We start from the raw sequence: 20,037 nt of genomic DNA, 5'->3' as shown, positions 1-20,037 counted from the left end.
CACCTTCATTTACTTTATTACGAGTATCAAGGAACACAAGTTCATTTACTCACTCTTTGTTATTTATGTATAGCATGTATTGGTTCACCTCATTCTTCTCCCAGACACAACTACCATGGTTTTCGATATATTAATTTTTAGATGCATACTCCTCTTTATGTCACTACATGCATTCCTTATACATTCATCCATACAAACACTGAAGAGCCAAACAACATGCATTCTTGTCTTACTTCCTGCTTAATGCTGAACCATTCGCAATAAAATGCTGTAATCTAAAACGTTGGCTCTGTGCCCACATTGGCTCTGCAACTTCTAAATTAATTCCAGGGTATTCAGCATAGTGAGGATGAATACTCATTCCAGGTCAAATAGCTCTTCAATACATTAATGTTGAGATCTATGCCCCTTGTTGCATCATACTCTTTATCTAAAGATTGCCTGAAAATCACTGGTTCCAGTGATTCCACACCAACAAGTCTGCATATAAAAGTACACACACATTTACATTCCAAATCAACTCATCTCAAAAGTCATCACCAGCATTTGTTTGCTTCAGTTTTATCACAAACCATTTAATAATTTTTATTTTTAATTCCATTTATTCTTCTGAAGACTTTGTTTGGAAGTGAGTGAAGAGGGCTAACAAAATCACTCTGCATTTTCTCTGACTCTTCTAAACTTAATGGTTCTTACCAGTTTTTGATTACGTTATCTATTATTTACCTTATACATTTTCATATAAGACTTGTAATTTCTCTTCCTGTGGTTCTGCTACTTTTTCATTTCTTGCACTTCTTTACTTTTCTCCAATTTTCACATTTTCTAAAGATTCACTCTTGACTACCAAATAATGTTCTGTCCCACATTTAGATTGTTTCTTCACCCTTGTATTCTTCACTAGATATCTCAATCTTTCGTCATAAACCATCATATCAATCATTCCTTTAGATTCGTTCCTTTTTCTAAGCAGCTATATCACCACTCTCATTCGTTTTTGGATCTCCAGATGGCCCAATCACTTTTTCCTCTACTTTGTCTTGACATCCATCCATATCACCTAAGCTGATTACCTTTTTCTCCAGATCACATTCAATCAGAACATTGTGCAAATCCCATGTTTATTGGAATGTGACACATGCAGCTATCTCAAATGTATGAATCTATACTGCTTCTACAACAGTGTAGAAGGTACTAATTTATACTTTATGGCATATATTTTAGCCTTGCCTTTTCACTTCCAAGCATGTATTCATCACTTCAGCTTAAGATAAAACCACCTTCAGTTAGCTCTACTACACCCTTTCCCTTTCTTATACTCTAAAACACACACACACACACGCGCATCTATTTTTCTTTCATTTATTTCGCTTTTGATTCATATTCTTTGTCATATACTCCTTTGAAATTCCAGGTGGCAATCTTCCACAGACCATGGCGATCAACAACAGAAGCTCTGTGCTGCCCTTGAGTTGTACAAATTTTATACCTCTAAACATTATACATGTAATGATAAATATTGCCAACCAATGCACATTTTCTAATGTTTGTTCCTGCATTATTTTTGTTGTACCTTATTACCTTTTTTTATTTGTAAAGTTTTGTTTGTATACTATTTAGGTTTTTTTTTTAAATTATCAATGATTAGCTTGTAAATGTGTGTCCCATCAGGTGCTGAAACTAAAGGTAAAGTGAGAAACCCTTGTCCTGTGACATAAACCATTACTCATTGTTCTCAAGAGCATCATCTACTAGGAACTCTGATTTCTAAGCATGATCAGACACCCAAATATTAACAGCACAATGTATCAGCGGTGCACGTTTTTCCCAAGGAAACAGAGAAGTGCTCAGAGTATTCTGCACTGGCCTTAGGTGCTATACAGTGGGGCAAAAAAGTATTTAGTCAGCCACCAATTGTGCAGGTTCTCCCACTTAAAAAGATGAGAGAGGCCTGTAATTTTCATCATAGGTATACCTCAACTATGAGAGACAAAATGGGGGAAAAAATCCAGAAAATCACATTGTCTGATTTTTAAGGAATTTATTTGCAAATCATGGTGGAAAATAAGTATTTGGTCACCTACAAACAAGCAAGATGTCTGGCTCTCACAGACCTGTAACTACTTCTTTAAGAGGCTCCTCTGTCCTCCACTCGTTACCTGTAGTAATGGCACCTGTTTGACCTTGTTATCAGTATAAAAGACACCTGTCCACAACCTCAAACAGTCACACTCCAAACTCCACTATGGCCAAGACCAAAGAGCTGTTGAAGGACACCAGAAACAAAATTGTAGACCTGCACCAGGCTGGGAAGACTGAATCTGCAATAGGCAAGCAGCTTGGTGTGAAGAAATCAACTGTGGGAGCAATAATTAGAAAATGGAAGACATACAAGACCACTGATAATCTCCCTTGATCTGGGGCTCCATGCAAGATCTTACCCTGTGGGGTCAAAATGATCACAAGAACGGTGAGCAAAAATCCCAGAACCACATAGGGGGACCTAGTGAATGACCTGCAGAGAGCTGGGACCAAAGTAACAAAGGCTACCATCAGTAACACACTATGCCGCCAGGGACTCAAATCCTGCAGTGCCAGATGTGTCCCCCTGCTTAAGCCAGTACATGTCTGGGCCCGTCTGAAGTTTGCTAGAGAGCATTTGGATGATCCAGAAGAGGATTGGGAGAATGTCATATGGTCAGATGAAACCAAAGTAGAACGGTTTGGTCTAAACTCAACTCGTCGTGTTTGGAGGAGAGAGAATGCTGAGTTGCATCCAAAGAACACCATGCCTACTGTGAAGCATGGGGGTGGAAACATCATGCTTTGGGGCTGTTTTTCTGCAAAGGGACCAGGATGACTGATCCATGTAAAGGAAAGAATGAATGGGGCCATGTATTGTGAGATTTTGAGTGAACACCTCCTTCCATCAGCAAGGGCATTGAAGATGAAACGTGGCTGGGTCTTTCAGCATGACAATGATCCCAAACACACTGCCCGGGCAACGAAGGAGTGGCTTCGTAAGAAGCATTTCAAGGTCCTGGAGTGGCCTAGCCAGTCTCCAGATCTCAAACCCATGGAAAGGAACCCCTTTGGAGGGAGTTGAAAGTCCGTGTTGCCCAGCGACAGCCCCAAAACATCACTGCTCTAGAGGAGATCTGCATGGAGGAATGGGCCAAAATACCAGCAACAGTGTGTGAAAACCTACTGAAGACTTACAGAAAACGTTTGACCTCTGTCATTGCCAACAAAGGATATATAACAAAGTATTGAGATGAACTTTTGATATTGACCAAATACTTATTTTCCACCATGATTTGCAAATAAATTCTTTAAAAATCAGACAATGTGATTTTCTGGATTTTTTTCCCCATTTTGTCTCTCATAGTTGAGGTATACCTATGATGAAAATTACAGGCCTCTCTCATCTTTTTAAGTGGGAGAACTTGCACAATTGGTGGCTGACTAAATACTTTTTTGCCCCACTGTATAGCAGGGTTCCTCAACCTCAGCAACTTTAAAATGGGTGGACTTCAACTCCCAGAATTCCCCAGCCAGGAATTCTGGGAGTTGAAGCCCACCCATCTTAAAGTTGCTGAGGTTGAGGAACCCTGCTATATGCCACAAATTTCCTGCTTCATCTCAGACAGCTGTCTTAGAATCACTGGGAGGGAGCACCATTTCTGGCTGTCACAAAAATAGATGCTATGGTGGGGAAAAGGTAAGGTAAGATAGATCTAGAGAGAGAAAATGGATTCCTGTTGAAAAGCAGGAGACCAAAGAAGAAACACAGGTGCCAAAACAGCCCCAAAACACATTACTATAGAGAATGTACACCTATTGGCAATTTGGGAATGGAAAATTCCAGATAAATCTGTTCACCACTGGCTCATGCTAAACCTCTTTAGACCATGCCATGCTGGGGTTGGTTTGGCAATTTCAAAAGTCAATTCCCCAAGGCCAAAGTTTTCTAGAAGATTCTATTTATGAGTCACTGTATGTGAGTTGGGCAGCCATATAAATTTTCTAAATAAATAAATAAAAATTCTGTGCATTCCTAGTTGCTAAAAACTGCTGCTTTTATTGTAAATCACATTGAGATGCTTCAATATAGGAAACAGTATATAAATAAATTAATTAAATAAAAATGTCAAGGATATCACTTTGTGCTATAGAATCTAGATGTGTAACACTAGAAAAAATACCATTATTTTAGGGTGACTGATATGCAGCTACTGATTTCAGCATCATTGGAGTTCAGTAATGTCATATAAATTAGTTATAATAGTTAATTATAAATTAACTAATTATACAGTAACTATACATTGAATAAATTGAAAATGAAAGCTCACTCTAGGATCTAATCATTCAGTTAAACCTCAACTTATTTTTCTGGTTAGAATTCTGGGGCAAGAAAGAGTTTTAAAAATCCTTCTGAACTGCAGTCAGTCATGAGGAGCAATTTCGTGAAAGTTATAAAATTTTGCAAAACAGTAGCACATTATGGAAACAATGAGGGTTTGTTCACCTTAAAATTGATTTCCTGTGGAATCTGTCTGAAGATTTTGCAAGGATTAACAATGTTAATTTTGCTGAGACACTAATCTTGCTACAGAACTCTTTCAAGCAGAGACACAGAACTGTCACACTAACAAATTCCTTTCAAAAGCCTCAGCTGCATGCTTGCAATGATCAACTGGGACATGCAATCCACGGAAATGGTATCATTTCCAATGAACATGCCTGATCATGAGAGGCATGTGTGTTTGTGAGTGTATACTGGCATGCTTACACCGCTGAAGTAGGTGATTTCAAGTTTAACAGAATGTTCACTCCTCAATGAAAAAGGTATTAATTCATCAATGAGTGCATGAGATGGACAATGAAGCTCCCTGTCTGTAGCATATTTCACCATATGGTTTCTTTGTAAAGTCTACAGGAAAATGGCATCTTAAGATCCCTATTTAGCTACAAGAATTAGTTGCTAACCCTGGCCACGTTTCTCAGAGCATTCCCTTTAGTCCAGTGTTGTCCAAACTTGACCACTTTAAGATGAGTGGACTTCAACTCCCAGAATTCCCCAGCCAGGCATGAAGTCCACTCATCTTAAAGTGGCCAAGTTTGGACAACACTGCTTTAGTCAAATCCATTTCCCTTTCTCAGCTTTCCCATGCAGTTCCCCTGCACCCCTAACTCTTTGAAAGAATTCTCCAACCTTCTGAAGCAGGTATAGTGTGCAGGAAACTAAATGTGGGAAGAAAAGTTCCCCAATATTAGCATTTCTTTGAGCATGGACACTTAGCTGGATACCCTCTTTCTAAGCTCTTGTGGTACTGCTAAAATCTAGGAAAGAAAAGGGGAAAGTTGCTAATCAAAGATAAATAAAGAATGAAGAGGATTCGGAAACCTCACTAATTAATAGCATTATTACTACTGACGTGCCCAATGCAGTCCCCAGCAGCTTTAGTATAAACTTCAATCCTAGAGTCTGCCCATGGCCACAACTAATTTTTTTCTCCTGAGATTTCTTTTCTTCTTCTCTACTGACCTACTCTTTTGAGTTCCTTTGTGGAAAGGTGGGTTACAAATGTTGTACACAAACAGAGTGTATCTATGGAATAAAACCAGGAATGCTGAGAGGCCCCTCCATTTTTATCCTGTGTGGATTATTATAAGTACAGCTTTAACTTATAAATCCTCCAAGAGACGGTAAAGTCTTGTGGACTAAAAATAAAACTTAAATGGCTGTCTTGGCATAAGTTATCAAAGACGAGACCCACCATGCTGTTATCTTTCTAGATAGGATTCAGCCAGTACTTGATTAGCCAGTGGTTTTGGCCACAAATTCCTTTTATGAAAGTTCAAGGAAATCTGATGTTATTAGCACATTTACATGAGCATTTTAAATCAAATTTATGTCATGCCAATAGACACTTCAACATAAAGCAGTGAATAAAAAGTTGGGGAGAGTGGGGGAGAAAAAACTTAATACATACTATTAATCACTAAAACACTGGTTCACCAGGAAGTCAAACATTACAAATTAAGGAGATCTCTGTACTACTGTATTCTATTTTGCACAGCCCAAAACAAAATATGAACTTGTTTTGCAAAGGGTAACAAATGTAGCAGCTCAATTATATTCACAGAAAATAAATAACTGACATGCTTTTAGCACCCCAGGGGAAATTGCTTACAGATCAAATTTGCAAGTTAATATCTGAAAGCAAAACTAGAGGTTAATTAAGTCCATCTAGCCACAAAGTCTTGGTAATTTTTACGGATGTCTATACCACAAGATCCACTTAGAGAACAAAAGTAAACAAAATCTAAATAATAAACAGATTGCTTACAGTGAGATAGAAGTTTTTATACATGATATACATTACAGGACAGAACAGGAATTATTACAACAGGAATACTACCTACAAAAGTCATATTCCAGCAATATTAATTACAGAATATTGATTACAGAAACTAAGCCATCTGAATACTTTTAAATATATATTAGCTAAGATCATTCTGCTATTTGAGACAGTTTTGGCATCCCAAAGCAGCTGCTTTCTTATGTCACTTAAATTTAACTCAATTAATAGCATTAGCCAGTTTTTGCCACAGAGAAAAACCACACAATTAATTATTTGACTAGGGAGATGGTCCTATCCATTAAGAGCGCCAACATAATGGTCAAGTAACAGCGTTCAAACAGAATAAAGTGCATGCTTTGATTCATCCTCTGCTAAGAAACATCAAACTCATGAAGTTTCATCTCATGCTCAGAGGGCTTCAAATGCAATAATTAGATTGGTTAGCCACCACAGCAGCTATTTTGTCCTAGCAGCAATTAAACTGTTTAAAGCTAAGGTAATTTCACTTCTATGCTACGGTTCATCTCACTGAATGGCTCAGTCTTGAGGGGAAAGGCTCAAAAGAAGTCTTTTTCCAACTTCTTTATATTGGGTGGCAGATTCTTCTACCTAGGCTTTCCAAAATCTGCTCTTTCCTCAATTTTCGTATTTATTTTCCTTTGGATGATAAAGGGGCAAATAGCTGTTGAAGAAGAGCTTTGCTCTTTCCAAGTTTAGGATATCCTTTACCATGGCCCATTTAAATGTACTTTCCTCGTCCATCCTAGAGAAGAGATTTTCAAAGCCCCAAGCCTCTGCTGTTGCAGCTCTGGTGGCTTAAAAATTGTGACACCATTCTCCTATACTGTACTTGTTTATCAGGATACGGAAGGAACTCATAGATCCACCATTTGGGGGGTTCTCAGGAATAAATGATTTTGCTATCTTGCAGATATGAACCTGGATATAACTAAAACAGTTCACAGTCCAGAATAGACTGGTTCCAGGTCAGCAATGGGGTGAAACAAGGCTGTATGCTCTCTCTGTATATGCTGAATGTATATTGAGGGAGGCTGAACTGGAAGATAAGCATGGTTTTAAAAATGGAGGAAGAAACCTCAATAACCAGTTCTGTGCTGATGACCCTACTCTAGTAGCCATTCCCTTTTGTTTTTTTTGCAGCCTTGGTAAAAAGTATGATCTTCTGACAGTACAATTCCAGTCCATTTAATGCCTAAGATGTCAATGTATTGTTGATTTATCTTCCACCACACTGAGCTTTCCCAAGTTCATGCTTCTTCCATTCCATGTGTCCCACTGTTATTCTGTCTTTGCAGCTTCCGTTTTCTTTTCCTGCACTGCAGCATCAGCAACTAGATATCCCCAAGGCTTTAAACTAGCCATGTCATAAACACCATTGGTACCCTGAAAGTTCTTCAGCAGCATGTTGAATGGCATCTGACCTGAGGGGCCTATCATCTGGAACTATGTTGTCAATCACTCTGTCATGTCTATTGATGTGCTCTTCTTGGTAAAATACAGGAATGATTTACTACTGCCTTCTGCCATGCAGTATGAAATGTTTTCCATTGTCACTCAAGTGATCATCTGCCTCCAGTACCTTCCTGTATCACTGCTGCCCAACATAGGGGCCTGCTTGCCTTAGCTGGCAGCCAGAATGACCTTCATGTCTTGGGTGACCCTGCTGGGAATATATACACTCTCAGGAGTCTTTATTCATCCCCTTTCCCCCGAGGAATGCGGCAGCAGAGCAGGACTTGGGAATTTCATTACCAAACAAACCAATAAACAAGGCAAAAACAAGAAGTATTGACAGGTAAGAGCTTCAATATTTAAACCGCTGGGAAATGATTATGAAAAATATCTCTATGCAGACCAATTCCACTAAAATTTGTATTTTTTAATGAGCTATAGAGAGAACATTGAATTTGTTAAACATCACAAACCACACTATAAATTGTCTTGAATTGCACACATTTCAGTAAGTGAGGATGCAAAAAACTGCCTGAGATACGGGATATTAAATACTTATGAATATGAGCTATTTATAGTTGCTTTCCTAAACTGGAAACCCTTGGAATGCTGAAATAATGTACTTAAACCACACTTGACATTTACAACTGCAAACAGAAATTCCAAAAATTCCAGTTATTATTCCTACTGGTTCAAGAGAATTTGTGATTTAGTTCTATATTAACTCTGACTTGTATTTCCAAAATCTGATTCTACAGTAGCCTCCTTCTATTTACCTCCAAACGTATGCAACACCTTTTTATAGTATACTGTCAAACACTAGAGTCATGACTTTAGCTCAAAAGCTCATCAGTTCCCAAAGCATCCAGGCCTAAAGCCAGGAAACATTTATTTCCTTTTAAGATATTAATTTATATTTCTTTATTAGCTCTATATATTTTGGCTTTATACATATTGGCTTTTATTTTCTTTCTCATCCTAGTTTTTATTGCATTGAAATGCTTCTTACTTTTTTTATAATTATTATTATACAGCAGAGGAATGGATAAAAAAGAAAAATGCACAGAATGAATGCTTTACCCTCTGATGTTTTCCAGCGTTTCCACAAATCTTCAATAGTGATGTGCTTGTCTTCTCTGTGCAGGTGGCTGTGTTTATTAGATGCATCTTTATATTTCATATCTTCTCTGATAAACTAAGAAAAGAAAATTGTTGCATGAAATATACTAGGTCTGGTGAGTTGGGACAATCAAAACCAATGGTGCCCAAATATTCACTTCAGCCAATTTCCTTGTATATCTAGTCATTATTCTTAATCCCTCAATTAGACAGTCATCATAGTCAAGAAAAATAGCATTAATCCCTAAGTTGGAATGGACAAAATCACCACATGTTACTTCTATCATTTATTTCTTTCAGGTAAGACACAACTCATCAATATTTCTCTATGTCAACATGTTACAAATACATTACCAATAGTGAAGAGAAACAAAAAAGAGGAGAAACTAATTGGAATATTGGCTGAAGCAACCATAACAACAGTTCCCGTGATCTATACAAACCCACAATTCCTCAGTCATAATGACCCAGGCAATTCAATCCAACATCCTATGTATTAATTACTCTTATTCAGCAAAATCAGCAAGAAGAAGATAGACATATACAGAGCAGTCAGTGGTCTAAGAAGGATTTTAGGACAGGCAGGGGAGGGAGTAGACACAGCCAAAAACACTATGTATCCCCCAGCATTCCCTATTTTGTTAATCTAGGGTTGTTGACTTAAGCTGAAATCTATCCTGGAGATCACTCCTGCAATAACTGTATGTGTTCAATACATCTGTATTGTGTGTGTGTGTGTGTACATATATAAATAAATAAATGTTATGGCCTCCACCTCACGAAAAAGTGACTCTAGGCGCCATACAGAGGAAAATGTAAAGCTTCTTCAAGTCAAGCCTGATATGTACGGTGACTTTATGGACATGTTCATGTAGAATATGAAATTAATCTGTCATTGCCTTCTTCCACAGTGATTTTTTTTTCAATTTCTCGGTCTAGCGTACAGCCCTGGCATTCCCTGGCTGTCTCCCAACCTATCTAAGCAGGCCAAAGTCCTGCTTAGCTTCCTAACCCAGACAAGACTGCCCAATTTTACTGCGTTTGCATATTTGTGGATGTGAGTGTAATATGCATATGCTGGAAAGGACAGTTCAAAAAAGGGAAGAATTGAGACAAAAAGTGTGTGTGTGTGTGTACTAATTGAATAACCACTTATTAAAATAAGTGGCTTGTAAAAAAAGGCACTTCATTTATAAAATCCACTGCTTCCTCTTTTTCAACATACCCATCTTGTTTCATGCACCACCCTTCCCTTTTCAAAAGAGCCAGACAAAAATAAGAGAACACAGGTTGGAGGTGGGGTAAAGGGGAAGAGAAATAACAAAACCAAATGGATATGAGACTACAAGAAGACGCAACTGGACAGGGAACAGAAAGAAAGAAATGTATCCCTATTCAGATGCTACTAGTTGTTGGTGGTGGTGGTAATCATCATCATCATCATCATCATCATCATCATCATCATCATCATCTCTGGGATTTTAGAATTCAAACAGACAACACCTGCCACACAACACCCCAAACCTATCAACTGTTGATAGAAAGACAAAGAAGTCTGGAGTGTGGATATTGCAATACCTGGAAACAACAATATAGAAGAGAAAGAACTGGAGAAAATCACAAGCTACAAAGACCTGCAAATAGAAATAGAACAACTGTGGCAAAAGAAAGCAAAGACAGTACCAACAGTAACAGATGCCTTGGGTGCAATTCCAAAACATCTGGAGTACCATTTGAAGACCACTGGCATTGACAAAAGCACCACCACTCAATTGCAAAAGGCAGCTTTACTTGGAACAGGTTCTATCCTGCGACGATACCTTTAACACCATCAAACAACAACATCTGCCTATCCCAGGTCCTTGGGAAGGACTCGATAGGTGGATAAAAATGCCAAATCCAGTCTAAACATCTGGCTGACTGTGCAACCAACCATAATAATATATTATATATGCTGCCTGACTCCCAGCAACTCTAAATTGACAAACAACCGCTCTCTTTCAACTAAAGGCCCATCTTCAAAAGCATCAAAACTGCAGTCAGTTGTATCTCCTTGCCCGCTACTTTGTTTTCAACAATTTATTCTATGCTTCTGAGAGGCTAAGAGCCCCTCTCAATTCACAGTAATTATTTGCAGTGGAGGAAAGCCCCCTTCCTAGGATAGAGCATTAAGCTTCCAGAAGAGGGTACAGGAGTGGGAGATGTTACTGTTTTAATATTCTGTATCTGAATCTCTGAAACCAATCTTTACAATAAAGCTAGCATTCTTATAAAAGTTGGCAATAAAGTTTTACAAGAACAAGAACAGACTTGCAAAGGTATGCGGCAATTATAATGCTGTGGCTAATGTGTTCCAAATAATAAAATCTATTCATCACCAGATTATCAATTTCAGTTTGGTTCATCATCTGATTCTTGCGGATGTACAAATATTTCAGAGAATACTCCAATATTACATTCCACACATACATTACACACACAAACACATATATATACACAAAGGAGTTGCAGAAACCAGTAGCAACACAAGCAACTCTTAGTTTAGAAAATTTAAGAGGCAGTCACAACATTTCTACTATGATGCACTGAATTTCTACAGCAGTGAAATGAAAGCTATATACGCTGCAGAGTAGATTTTATTTTGCACATGCTGGTGTGAAAGATGCAATGTATTACTATTTTTCCATATAAACTGTCTGCAAATATAAAACATTAACACAAATAATGCTCAGCTAACCCTCCCTAATCATTATCTTTTAATAGCAGGAAGAGAGTTTTGTTTTCCTTTTCTCACCATACCAATATTAAAAATATTACCATCTGACATCAGGCAGTCAATCCTATCCCTCGTTTTATAGTATCAGTGAAGTCATCACAAATTCCATTATTCAAAAAGTCATTTTTCAAATCTAATTTAAAACATGAAAAATAGAAACCATAATGGGGAGAAATACAGCTTTTTCTGTATCTCTGTGATAGCAAAGACAGATCACTGAACATTGACATGTTAAACATTTTCCAATATCAAATATTTAAACATATCAAAAATATCTACCTGAGGGTAAGTCCCTTTGAGCTCAGTGGGATTTACTTTATAATAGAGGTCTTATAGGAGCAATTGTATTGTTATATAGAGCTATACATATTTCAGTAAATGCTTAAACTTACATTTCATCTCATGTCATCTGATTCTTTTTCAGGTTTTTTAGCCTGAAAACAAGCTCAGTTGTGGTTCACAGGAAGTCAATGAAGATATGAAGTCTACAAACCAATTCTGCAATGTCTACCAGCATCCCTTTTATATTTTCATCATAAATTATTGCAGTTCCTATTTTAAATAATTTCTTGTAACCTTTCATACTGTACTTTAAATGTCCAGTGGGACTTACAATAATGTAAATCAGAGTAAACTGAATTAAGGGAAAAAATGAAAAAAATGAAAGTACAGGGAAACCAGCAAAGGATGTAAAAGCTATGTTAACACAATCCAGGAAGTTAGTATCTGGACAAATAAAACTGTCTTTATCTAGCACTGACCTAAATTGTAATGTAAGCAAATCTCTTTGGGGAAGCCTGTTCTACCACAGATGGAATGCTGGGCCTAAAAATGTCTTTCTCTTGGTTGCCCTCAGTCGGTCTTCCAAAGCAGGGATAGATTTATAAAGAAAGAGACAACCCTCTCAACAGGAGGGAAAACAAGTTCTTTTATTTATGCTCGCCAATGTATCAGAATAATACAATTCCTTATAAATCAAAAAGATGAATTGGAAGCTGCCAAATATTTAATGAAGCATAGGCCATACTACTCAAAACAGCAGATCAAGTTAGTTGTTCCCTTTGCCCAGACAGCACAAAATCAGGGATGATTCAGTCAACCCAGAAATGCCCATTCCCAAAATCCTCCCAGCCACCTCATATATATGGTAGCCCTACCCCTTGTGAAGCTACCATGGGGCTGGGAAGGACAAAAGCAAAGGATCCTAAAGAAATTAAACTTCACAAAGACAGCTATGTAATTTGGGTCTATAGAAATAATGGTGTAAAAAATATTCTTAGGAATCAATGAACCAGCTTCCAAGATTCTTCATACCCACCATAAAATTAGAGCTAAATACACTAATTAAAGCCTCAATTAGACCTTTGTATAAATATATTCTGATACAACCAATTAATTTTATAAGAACTTAAACTAAGAATTACTGAATCCTGCCCCCCCCAAAAAAACCAAAAACCAAATAGTATTTGCACATTACTTTTAAAACAGGAAGGATACTTCTTCTTCCTGCATTTGAGGTCCAGTTATTAACCTTCTGTCCTCAGAGTAGATTTCAGAACACTTTCTAGGGCCTGAGAGATTCCTCAGTCCTTTTAACAGCTACGCAACTCCAGCAGCTGCAGCACTCCTCAGCTTCATTTGCAGTTTCTTCAACTTACAGCACTACATCCAATGAATCATTAAGTCCCAAAGCCAGCAAGAAACATGAATAGCACTGTTCTGGGAAGGATTACAAAGGACAAAGCTTAAACTGCTGGGACAGTGCGGTATTTGAAGAAATGGGGAATGTCTTCTGGATTTCTGGAACAGAGATATAACTAGGGTTGACTGATACAAGAGGGATCTTCAGTCTTTGACTGAAACAGTAAGATCTACTTAAAGCTAGGATTTTCACCCGTACTACAATAACCATTAAGCATACCTCCTTTTATTTAAAACATCCTTGTTTTCATTTGGCAAATCTGTTCATCTTTTGGCAATACTCTTGTTAAAAAAAAAAAAGGAGGGGGGGAGAATAGGATTTTCAGGAGCCCCTGAGAACACAACATTCAAGAGATTCAGTATCACTTGAGAATACTGAAGTATGAAAGCCCTCCAAAGACAGAAACACGTCCTTATCTACCCAAAATGGAGACAACCTTGAATTTAAAACAATCCTGCAGAAAAGTAAGATCACACACACACACGAGTATATGAATACAGACAAAAATGTGGTACGCCACTCACAACTAGGGAATCCCAACACCAACTGAAACCAATCCTGAACACATTTTCTCCCAACAACTGTTGGCACATGTGACCCATTTAAATATGTGTACATGAATATATCTGTACAAACACATTGGAATATGGAGCACTTCTAATTCAAACTGGAAAAGCTGCTTCAGAACAGGTGTGAGTGTGCACACTGCACATGTCAGCACTTCCTTAAGGAAAATGTATCTTTTCCTGGGCTCGCGTGGTAGCTGCACGGTCCTAAGGAAAATGTGCCACTTAGCTACAGAGGCATCAATGGTGCTTTTAAGTGGTGCTTAAAAGTTTGTGAACTCTTTTGAATCTTCAATATTTCTGTATAAATATGACCTAAAATGTGATCTGTTCTTCACACAAGTCCTAAAACTAGATAAAGAGAACCTAATTAAACAAATGAGTCAAAAACTTTATGTACTTGTTCATTTATTTATTGCGGAAAGCAAGTTCTTGTGATGACAAACTGGTCAATCAGTAACATGCTATAACACATGTCATTCATCCAGGCTGCTGCCATTCCTTCGAATCAATAGTTGGAAAACAGTAGAGAAAGAGAAAAGGTCCTGGACCAAATCACATTGATCAATACAGACTAGGATCATTATTTAGATCCTTACATCTGCCAGTCACAGCTGCAAAGGATATGTAACACACCTGTCAGAGTAATTTTAAGTAGTTACTGTCCTCAAGGGCAATAAAACAGAACCTTCAATGCACTCCCATATATTCCTTGCAAATCACACTGCTGATAATGTCACTTGAATCTGGTTCAGCCTGGGCACCATTTTTAATGACACATTTTTGGTCCAGGCAGTAACACTGTAGGTATGAAACAAGATGGGATCAGTTAGCATGAACTTCTTTAAGCATTCTGCTTTCCTGCCTTTTCTGCTGTTCAAAATGCATTACAGGTAGTCCTCACTTACTGACCATTTGTCCAGCAACGGTTCAAAGTTATGATAGTGCTAAATGAATGGTAGTTACAGCCAGTCTTTGAAGTAATGGCCGTTGCAGCACCCCTGCTTCACATGATCAAATTTCAAGCACTTGGTAGTCCACTCACACTTATCACTGCAGGGGCACTTCAACTCCCCTCCTGTCTCCCTCCCATCTCTGCTCTTTTGGCCACCCTGCACTCTGCTGCCAGCCCTTACCCCTGCTGCCCCCCCAGTCCCCAGCTGACCTTCACCATCTTCCTCCTGGTGCTGACAAAGCACACCCAGATGAGGCAACTGCTGGTCCTTTGTGCAGCCTTCACCAGGTTCACCTCATCAGGGGCAGAAGAAGACAGCAAAGGTTAGCTGGGGACGGTGGAGGGCTGCAGGGCTAGGCAACAGCAGCAGAGTGCAGGGCGGCCAAAAGGGCAGAGATGGGGAGGAGACAGGCTGGGGGGGAGTTAAAGAGAAGATGGCAGGGCAGGAAAGGATGAGGTCCTGGTCTATTGACAATGCAATCCTGGCCTAAGAACCGCAACCAGGACTACTGGAACGGCTGTCGCTAAGCAGTGCGGTCATGTGATATTTTGCCTAATAACCACATTGCTTAGCAATGGAAATTCCAGTCCCACTCAGGGTCGTTAAGTGAGGACTACCTTTATAGCACGCCATGTCAAACAACTAACCAGTTGCCAGTTCCCCAGGAGAAAGGAAGAAGGAAGAAGAAATCGAAAACTGCAAGGGGAAATCTGCCTGGGCAGAACGTGAAAAAGGAAAAAAATGACATGGAGCTGATTCCAGACTTCACCCTTCCTCTGAGGAACTTTTATTACCCCCAAAAGCTGTAAGTAAATTAACTTCCACTTTTACTTCTGTTATGCTGGCTTTAGAAAATATCAAGGAACATAAGACCTTATTGCAAATGGGAATCCCAGAACATCTCAGAAAACTGGGAGAGGTTGTTCCCCCAGGTAGACTCAGCTGAATTAATGGCTAAGCAATGTCTTCTTACAATTCAAATAGTCATCTTGGTATTTGAGCAACTGGCTTCCATTATAAGAACCTGGTCTCAAGAACAAGTGACTGAGGCTTTTGCCTGAAAGCACTCTGAAATACTCTGCTTTTATTGAAGACCGTGTGACAGGCCCAGTTAAGCAACATTTCCTGGGAAACAAAGTTAAGTGACTACACAGGCTAATAAAGCTATAAAGGTTGACAGCTCAAGCAGTATGTTTCCTCCTTTACTCCTACGTCAATCACCTCCATCTCTGCTTTGCATAAAACTCCTTCAAAGGAGATTACTTCACCAAACACGCCTTGTAAATAGACCAGGTTGTACCTCATATATATCACTGAACTGCCTCAGTTCAAGTCACTGGGTCTCAAAAAGAGCAACCGTAGTTTCCTTGGGACAACTCTTCTACTTCAACATAACCACGTAGATCGATATGTGCCTGAGTGGCTTCCATGTTTGCCTACATGCAAATAAATTTTATTGACCTTAAAGCAACCTACTAGTCCTCTTAGGTTGCTAAAATGAAACTGCATCTTCCTAATTTCCAAATTTTCCTTGTTCAGTCTTTCATGGCAGAAAATCAATCCTCTGTTTAGTTCTGTCTCTTCTTGACTGCACAGTACTCTAAACGATGTGCCTGATGCTAGCTATCCCTCTTCATGTTTGTCCTTGACAGTGCCAGGCCCTGGAATCAACCTAATAGGTGAAATAAGTCCAAGGACCACACAGTTGAAGTATCAGGACCTTTGAGTCTCTCTACGAAGAATCCTGAATGACTCTCATCTACTCTATCCTGAAGAAATTTCCCAGCACAGAACATAATTTCTTATTTGTCACTTCACTTGTCCGACTATATCTGTTTGTCTTTCCTTGGATCTGAAAATGCATACACATGTCTTTTCTTTTTAGCCTTACACATTTTTTTCATTTTTATTTGTTTTACTGTATGTGATTGCTGGCCTTGTGGTCATAATAAAGGTTTGACCTGAACTGAAATGTAAAGTGCTTTCTGGAAAGAGGCAGTCAATTGCTTTAATTGGATCCACACATTCGTAAAAATCAGCACACTGTAAATCTTTTCTTTTGAAGCACAGTAGTCAAATAATTATGTCACATATTTGGATTACACCATCTAGCTGTTCCTATTTCAATCTACTTGCCAGCTCAGATCTAGCAGTGAAAGTATCTTGGCCACTCCGTGGATGATCTATAAAATAAAGCTTGGTGAATCTTCCCCTGCTGTTTTGTTGGTCCTCCTAGTATCAACAGCAATTATCAACCACAAAATTATTTTAGCTCACCTCTCTTGAATGGAGATTGGAGGCACTAGATTAAGATAGTTGGGTTTTTTTCTTAGTTGACACTTCACAAGGTACCTATACTGCAGAAGAATAATCAATAATCATTGCTGCAACAACTATGTTGAATGATTTACAAGATTATATTTTGTCCTCATGCTGAAAGATGACAATGCACATAGATTTGGGATGAAATGCCATTAGTCCGTTGATGCACACCAGTCTATTTCTTTTTAACTGGTGAGATTGGTGAAATCACAAATAGGTGCTTGAGAAATTCACTCAATGAGACTAACAGATTGCAGTTTTGTGGGTGACCCTCCCCCTTAAATACTGGATTTATTATTCATCAAATTTACATATGGCCACCCATCTCACAAAAAAGTGACTCTAGGTGGTGTACAATAAAACTATAAAACAGTTAACATATATAGACAGTTAACATATATAAAAAAATATTATTCAGAAAAAAAAGATACTGGACAAAAATTGTCCAGTATAGTGGGGTCCAGTGATGGCTTCTTGAGGAGGGGGCAAACCAAGTCCTCTTTAAGAGGTAAAGGAACCACCCCCTCACTCAAAGAATTCACCACCACTAAACCCCACTCACACGACACCCCTGGGCTGCTTTCACAAGCCAGGAGGGGCATGGATCTAAAGAGCAGGTGGTTGAGCTCACAGTCCTAAGGACCCTGTCCACTTCCTCAGGTCCAACAGGTTCAAACTGTTCCCAGATAACCAGGCAAGACTCCTTCCCAGGCATCTCCCCCAGACCTGCAACAAGGTCAGCATCCAACTGCAAGCAAATTCGAGTGATTTTGTCCAACAGATGCTGAACAAATTCTTCCACATGCCCTTGCAAGGGGTTCTCCGAGCCCCACCCCAAAAGGCCACATCACCCAAAACAGGGCAGCAGGACAGCTATCCGCAGATGCAATAAGGGTAGAGACGTACTGATGCTTCGCAGCCCTTACCACCACAAGATATGCCTTAATAGGGGCTCTAACTCATGCTCGGTTGAGTTCATCCTCTGTTGAATGCCAGTGATGCAGTAGACATCTCTTCTCTCATTTTATGTCCTTCAACTCTTCCATGAACCGCAGGGAGTAACAGGATCCACAATAGGGGAGAGATCGCATAGGTCTCTGATCAATCTGATCCAAAGCCTCATCTGTCCCCCTATTTCAAGTGGTAACCAAGGCTTCAGATGGACTACACAGCAGACCAACAGGAACAGCCCCCAGCTCCCTCTGAAACCCATCCAGGTCTATCACTCACTGAGAGCAGACTGATCTAATGGGTCCAGCCTCCCTGCAATGGATAGTGGCGCTAGAGAATCCCATGGTAATCAGGGCATGATCTGACCATGACAAGGGAGATACCAAGAGTGCCCCCAATTTCAGATTACACAGCCACTGCTCCGACAGGAACACCAGATCCGGTGTGCGACCACTGTCCCATGTCAGGGTCTGTTGACCTGCAATAGGCCCATGGCCATCATGGTGGCCATGAACTCCTGAGCCACCTCAGACCCCGCTCCCAGAGAAGGCAGATTGAATCCCCCAAGACCGTAAGTCTGGGGAACTCCACTGCCAACCCAGAAATGGAGTCAAGTAGCTCAGGCAGGGAGGTTGCTGTGCAGCAGGGAGGCTGGTACAAAAGGACAATCCCAACTGATCCCTAAAGCCCAACTTAAGAAACAGGGTCTCACATCCGGTAACCTGTGGTGCAGCGCCCCTGAAAGCCATAAGCAATTATCAGATGATGATCGCCACACCTCCACCCCTGCCTCGGCTAATGCCACACCTGAAATCTAGCTGGGCATATCTCCAAAAGGCCATTCCCCTTCTGGACCCAGCCAGGTTTTGGTAATACATGCCAGGTCAGCCTTCTCATCCAACTAAATTGCAAATGAGGGAGGCCTTATTACAGACTGTCCTGGCATTTAGAAGCAACAGCCAAAAACCAGGCCCTCTGAAGGCCTGCTGACAGGGTACAGGGGCTGCGACCAAGGAGCTGGAATGCAAAACCGGTATAAGACATCAGCCCTGCATTCCCCAAGAATGGCCCACTCCCTGTCTTCTGCCATATCTCCCCGTGCCCGTCACCACCACAATACTTGGGCATGCCCCCAACCCTCCAAAGCAGCACTATCCCCCAATCCCAGCCACCCAATTTCCAAGGCCGGGGACACTCCCTGTCCTCAGCACCAACCACCCCAGGGAGGAGAGGCCAAGACCCCTGAGGCATTTCAGCTTCAATAGTTCTCAGCGCCATCAGGGTGCTCAGCTACCACCTCCCCCACTCTCACTCAACACACTCAAAAACACATCCCCATTAACAGGAACGCCTCCCCTGCCACTCTCATTGACTGGTCCAGGGCTCCTCCTCCATTCACCTCAACCCCACCAATCCCCTCTTCTGGCTCTCACCCAGAGGAGAGAATAGGTCTTCAGTGGGAAACCCACAGTCCACAAACACAGGCAACCTAACCAACAGATAGAGTCCATGCTGAAGTGGTAAATGCTGCTTCGTCCTCTTCTGCTTCGGGACTAACAGAAGTCACAGGGAAAGAGGGGCCACACTAGCCTGCTACTCTACTGTCATCCTCCCCCCCTCCGGCCACCGCCAACACCTCCGGAATCCCAATGTCCTGGATGGTCTTTCGGATGGAGAGCTGCCAAGGTGCAGCTCCCAGCAGCAACCACCAAGGTTGCACAATGCCATAGCAGGCAGAGGACCTCTATCATCAGCATGGGGCAGGAATCTCCCAACATCCCAACCAGCCATAGGAATGTCCAGT

General features: G+C 40.2%; 1 protein-coding gene across 1 annotated transcript in view; it reads right to left on the bottom strand.

Moving 5' to 3' along the window:
- STIM2 (stromal interaction molecule 2) overlaps nt 1-20,037 on the bottom strand; it is a 78,695-nt gene that overhangs the window by 15,803 nt on the left and 42,855 nt on the right. The window contains exon 3 of the mRNA XM_088131437.1: nt 8,922-9,036. Coding sequence (XP_087987563.1) covers nt 8,922-9,036 — 115 coding nt within the window. The remainder of the gene's footprint in view (nt 1-8,921; nt 9,037-20,037) is intronic.

Source organism: Python bivittatus, unplaced genomic scaffold, assembly GCF_059951505.1.
Source record: "Python bivittatus isolate LINGU-HERP-01145 unplaced genomic scaffold, Pbiv_v1 ctg000960_np1212, whole genome shotgun sequence".
Lineage (NCBI taxonomy): Eukaryota > Metazoa > Chordata > Lepidosauria > Squamata > Pythonidae > Python > Python bivittatus.
The sequence above is the reverse complement of the archived record's forward strand: the minus strand, read 5'-3'. Positions and strand labels throughout refer to the sequence as shown.